Source organism: Corapipo altera, unplaced genomic scaffold, assembly GCF_003945725.1.
Source record: "Corapipo altera isolate COAL_440 unplaced genomic scaffold, ASM394572v1 24b, whole genome shotgun sequence".
Classification (NCBI taxonomy): Eukaryota; Metazoa; Chordata; class Aves; order Passeriformes; family Pipridae; genus Corapipo; species Corapipo altera.
In genome coordinates this window covers 13,468,392-13,473,541 of record NW_020884888.1, presented here as the reverse complement: position 1 = coordinate 13,473,541, position 5,150 = coordinate 13,468,392, and the positions used below count along the sequence as shown (strand labels likewise).

General features: G+C 39.4%; 1 protein-coding gene across 5 annotated transcripts in view; it reads left to right on the top strand.

Annotated features, from left to right (window-relative positions):
* ATPSCKMT (ATP synthase c subunit lysine N-methyltransferase) overlaps positions 1-3,907 on the top strand; it is a 9,927-nt gene extending 6,020 nt beyond the window's left edge. For all 5 annotated transcript variants that reach the window (XM_027643983.1, XM_027643981.1, XM_027643982.1 and 2 more), the window contains exon 5: positions 2,345-3,907. In XM_027643983.1, coding sequence (XP_027499784.1) covers positions 2,345-2,542 — 198 coding nt within the window. In that variant the 3' untranslated portion in view covers positions 2,543-3,907. The remainder of the gene's footprint in view (positions 1-2,344) is intronic.
* The last annotated feature ends 1,243 nt before the right edge of the window (positions 3,908-5,150 follow it).

Genomic DNA, 5,150 nt, shown 5'->3' with positions numbered 1-5,150 from the left:
TGTTTGGTTTTTTGTTTGGTTTTTTGTTTGGTTTTTTGTTTGGTTTTGTTTGTTTTTTGTTGTTGTTGGGTTTTTTTCCATTTTTGTGGAATTTTTATATGTTTTGTGTCTTAAGGTGAGCTACATTTGTAAATAATTACTGTCCTTTTAACCTTTTAGTATCTAAATGTTGCATCATCAATATATCAAAGTAAATAGAATTTTTACACATAATAGAAGTAGCCTGTGGAGTTTGCTGTTGTAATTGCTCATTCAGATGCATACAGTATGTAAGAATAAAAGGAACTCCAAATGGATGTATACTGCTGATCTGCTTAAGCATGCCAATGCCATCAAAATTTCCGAAGGACAAAAATGGCTAAATCTGTTAAGTTTCTCTTTTTTTTTTTTTCTTTTTTTTCATCAGGAACTTAATCACTATCTGAGATCTTTGTATTCTAGGTGCGTTAATTCATTTCTCACTTAATTCACAGCAAAATTTACGAGGAGAACATCTGACTGGGAAGGGTGTTACTCTATTCTAGAAAAGTCGTGGTATTTCCCTTGACTTTTATATCATCTCAGTTTTTGTGAATGGAGGAGAGCTAGATCATAGGTGTTCAACCAAGGAGAGTTACATAGTGGTATGTGGCATGGTCCCCCACAACATCCTGTTCTCTAGAATGGAGCACGATCAGTTTGGTGGATGGACTATTCAGTGGATAAGGAATTGACTGGATGGCTCTGTCCAGTGGATAATGGTCAGTGGCTCAATGTCCAGATGGAGATTGATCACAAGTGCTATTCCTCAGGGGTCTGTCAGTCCTGCTTAATAACTTCATTAATGACACAAATGGTGGGATTGAGTGCACCCTCAGAAAAATTTGCAGATGACACCAAGCTGAGTTGTGCAGTTGACAGGCCTGAAGAATGGGAGGCCATCCAGAAGGACCTGAACAAGAGGTGGGCCCATGGGAACATCATGCAGTTCAACAAGACCAAGTGCAAGGTGCTGCACCTGGGCCGGGGCAACACTGGTATCAGCACATGCTGGGGGATGAACAGACTGAGAACAGCCCTGCTGAGAAGGACTTGGGGGTGCTGGTGGATAAAAAATATGAACATGAGCCGGCAATGTGCACTTGCAGCCCAGAAAGCCAGTTGTATCCTGGGCTGCATCCAAAGCAGTGTGGGCATCAGGTCGAGGGAGGGAATTCTGCCCCTCTGATCTGGTGAGACCCCATCTGGTGTACTGCATCTAGCTCTGGGGTCCTCAGTACAAGACAGATATGGATCTGTTGGAGCAGGTTCAGAGGAAGGCTACAAGCATGATCAGAGGGTGTAGCATCGAGGGCTGGAGCTCCTTTCCTATAAAGACAAGTTGAGAGAGTTGGGGTTGTTCAGCTTGGAGAAGACTTGACTCTGGGGAGACCTTGTTGTGGCCTTTTAGTACTTAAAGTACTTAGAAGAGATGGGGACAGACTTTTTAGTAGGACCTGTAGTGGCAAAAAAAAGGGTAATGGTTTTAAACTAAAAGAGGGTGGATTCAAACTAGATGTAAGAATATTTTTATGATGGTGGACACTGGCACAGGTTGCCTAGAGAGGTGGTAGATGCCCCATCACTGTAAAAACACAGTCATGCTGGCTGGGGCTCTGAGCAACCTGATCTAGTTGAAGATGTCCCAGCCCGTGGCAGGGGGGTTGAACTAGATGACCTTTAAAGGTCCCTTCCAATCCAAACTATTCTGTGATTCTACATTCTGTTTCATGCAGTGCTGCTGCAGGGACTTGCATGTGTTAAAAGGCTGTGGATTCATCAAAACTCAATTTCAATAGCATTTCACATACCAACACTTCTCCATACAGTGACAGCAGAATGTTTGCTTTCAGTTGTTGTCTGTGTGATGTTTTGGGTGTCCTAGTATCTGTCTTGGGGTTAGACTTTAAATTATGAGCACTGGTTTTGTTTGAGTTCCACACAATAGCTCATAAACCTAGGGGTGTCAGAAATAGCATAAATTCAGAGGGCTGAGCTTTCATTCTCTACAGAGAAGAATCCCACTGAAGGGAATCATGACTTGGAACATGCAAAGTCTTTTCTTTGTCTTTTTTTTTTTAATCTAAGGGATAAGTTTTTGATTTAATTTTTAGAACTTAGATGTCACCAACTGGGCACAATAGCCATTTTCTAGTTTTAGATATTCTTTGTCAAGGTATCAAAGCCAAAATATATATCATACTTTTGTAAGAGTTTAAAAAAAATCCTCAAACCTTGGACTTCTCTTGAACACTTGAATTAGATTCTAAAGAGAATGCTTCTGTGTTTTTACTGCTTCTGAAAGCTTTTTATTATTACTCAACAGATGCCACAGTTGGAGAAGAAGCTGAAAGAAGAACTTGAATGTAATGCCAGAATCATTGCCTGTCGCTTTCCTTTCCCCTGCTGGATTCCAGATCATACTACTGGAGAGGGAATAGACACTGTGTGGGCCTATGATTTGAAACATTATAGAAGATGTGAAACAAAAAACTTGGAAATTACACCAGAGGGAGAATCCTAAACAACTAATTTGTTTTTTATACTGAAATTTTTAACTTTGACTTTACCTGTTGAAGATAAGATAGAGCCCCAGCATATGGAGATATATATATTCACTTAAAGAACTGAAGTGCACTGATTATCTGAAAGCAAACAAAGGTTACTGAAAGATGTAGTTAAATGGCTTAATGTAGTGTCCTGGTTTAACTCCATCTGGCAATGAAGTACCACACAGGTGTCTGCCCCAGTTCTCACACTCCCCCCATGTCATGGGAAGGGAAATTGGGGAAAAGATTATACCCATGGGTTGAGATAAGAATAGTTTAATAATTGAAATAAATTTAATAATATTAAAGTTACAATGAAAAGAGAGACAGAAAAAGACAGGAGTAAAACCCAAGAAAGATGAGTGATCCACAATACCATCACTCACCCCTCATTGACTGATGCCCAGCCCATCCCAGAGCAGTAATTGGCCCTTCCTTGCCAACTCCCCCCAGTTTATATACCAGGCACGATGGCATGGAATATCCCTTTGTCTAGTTTGGATTGGCTATTGTGGCCATGCATCCTCCCAGCTTCTTGAACGCCTCCTTGTTGTCAGGGCATGGGAAACTGAAAAGTCCTTGGCTTAGGGCAGATGCTGCTCATCATCAACTAAAACACCAGTGTTACCAGCATTATTTTCATCCTAAATTCTAAACACAGCATTCTACCAGCTACTAGGAAGAAAATTAACTCTATCCTAGCTGAAACATGACATGTAGATAGTAAAAATTATGAGAAAGTTTTATAGAAGCGGAAAGCTTTAATATGGAAAAGGAGATAAAAACCACAGACCACTACTGTTAGGGGGAATCTCTGTGTGAATAAAATGCTCAAATTGGTGAACTTAATATATTTGTTCTTTCTGATCCTACGTAGCATTTGGTGTTGGTGTTGGAAGCAGTGTGCAAGTGGCTTCTCAAATGAGCTGTAGTTCTCAAATGTCTTCATTATGTATGGCAAGTAGGCATAATACTGCAGGCACAAAACTGATCCAGGTAGACTATAATGGTGATACCAGTTGTTCACACCTGAGCCTTTAATGTGTACCTTTAATAGCTGAGTATGATAAAAGAAGCAAATATAATAAGTTGTTTATTCATTAACATAAGTACAACCTCTCATTATATTACTGAATTTTAACTTCACTTGTTATGTGAAAACAAACTGCAGAAGTATGCTCTTACTGAACTCTTATTGGTATAAGCCTTTGCAGACAGCCATAATTTTTCCTAACTCCTCTGCTTCAGGAAGGGGTTGCAGAAGTCGTTTATTTGTCAGCAAAGTGTCAACATTTCTGTGTGCTCAAACTTTGGATAAAGGTATGGATGAGAGTTGCTTACTTGAATGTTTGAAGGCTGTCTATGATTCCAGAGCTAGTTGTTCCAGCTAGCTTGGCTAAATCTGGTTGAACCTCATTTAATTTATGATGGGAGATGAGATGGAAGGTTTTCAATCAGATTTCTTTTCCCTTCTACTTTTCTATACCATCCGATGAAATCTCAGAAACCCATGGTATCGCTGCATGGCTTTTCCTTCTAAGTGAAGCAAATTCTCCCTGTCCTTTTGTCAATGCTGGTTTGCAGTGGGGTACTGTCACTGCACTAGCATTTTCCTTTTCTACCATGGTTACAGCACTTTTCTGTTTTATAAAACAGAAATGTTTTATAAAACATTATCTGTTTACTTGTTCTTTTTTCTGGTTCCCAAGTAAAGTTTTACTGTTTTCACCCAGTTACAATTGGTCAAAGTTCATAGTCAGCCTCTCTTGGCCCCAGTTAACATAGCCTGTTCTCTAAGCAGTGACTATGTAAGTTTGTCAGACCTTTGCATATATGATACCCATAGAATGAAGTTTAACAAGCTAGGCAATTGTCACCTGACTTCAAGGCAGTCATTATCACAACTAAAATTGTCTCAGGCCAAGAGAAGTACTGAGACTGTATAATTCAAAGTCTGTGACATTTTATTATGTGTTAGGAGAGCAAATTTACTGGACAATAGTATCTGGCTTGAAGAGAAGTTGTGTGCTATTTGGGATGTATAGCCTACAATGATACCAGTACCCAGGCTTTTTGGTTTTGGTGTGAGGGGAGAGGAAGGAGAATTTAAAATTCAAATCTACATTGAGGATTTGAAATGGAGCCGTGGCATGGTTTTGTCCTGATGAGGTATACAAAACAGGGAAAAAAAGGGACAAATGTATCTGGAGTCTGCAAAGGAGAGGTAATTTCAGCCTCGCGTGGAAAGGCACAACTGTAAATGTGGGGACTGTGTACTGAAGTACATTGGTTTCTGGTAAGCAGACTTTTACAGCCTTTCACTGCAATGTTAAGTAAAGCATCTCGTAAAACTACACTATATTCTTTTTGTCATGATCTAAATGTTATAATTATTACACAGTGACAGCACAGCGGCTTATCTAAAATGGATGAATTTAATATCCCAAAGCCATAAAACTGGAACCTTAGACAAAGGAAATCTGAAATTATTTCTATTGGAAAAAGACCATACGAAGTGTAAATTAGCTAATTAAACAAGGTCCTTCCTCAAATTATTATAAAGGAGAAGAGGACGCAAAAGAT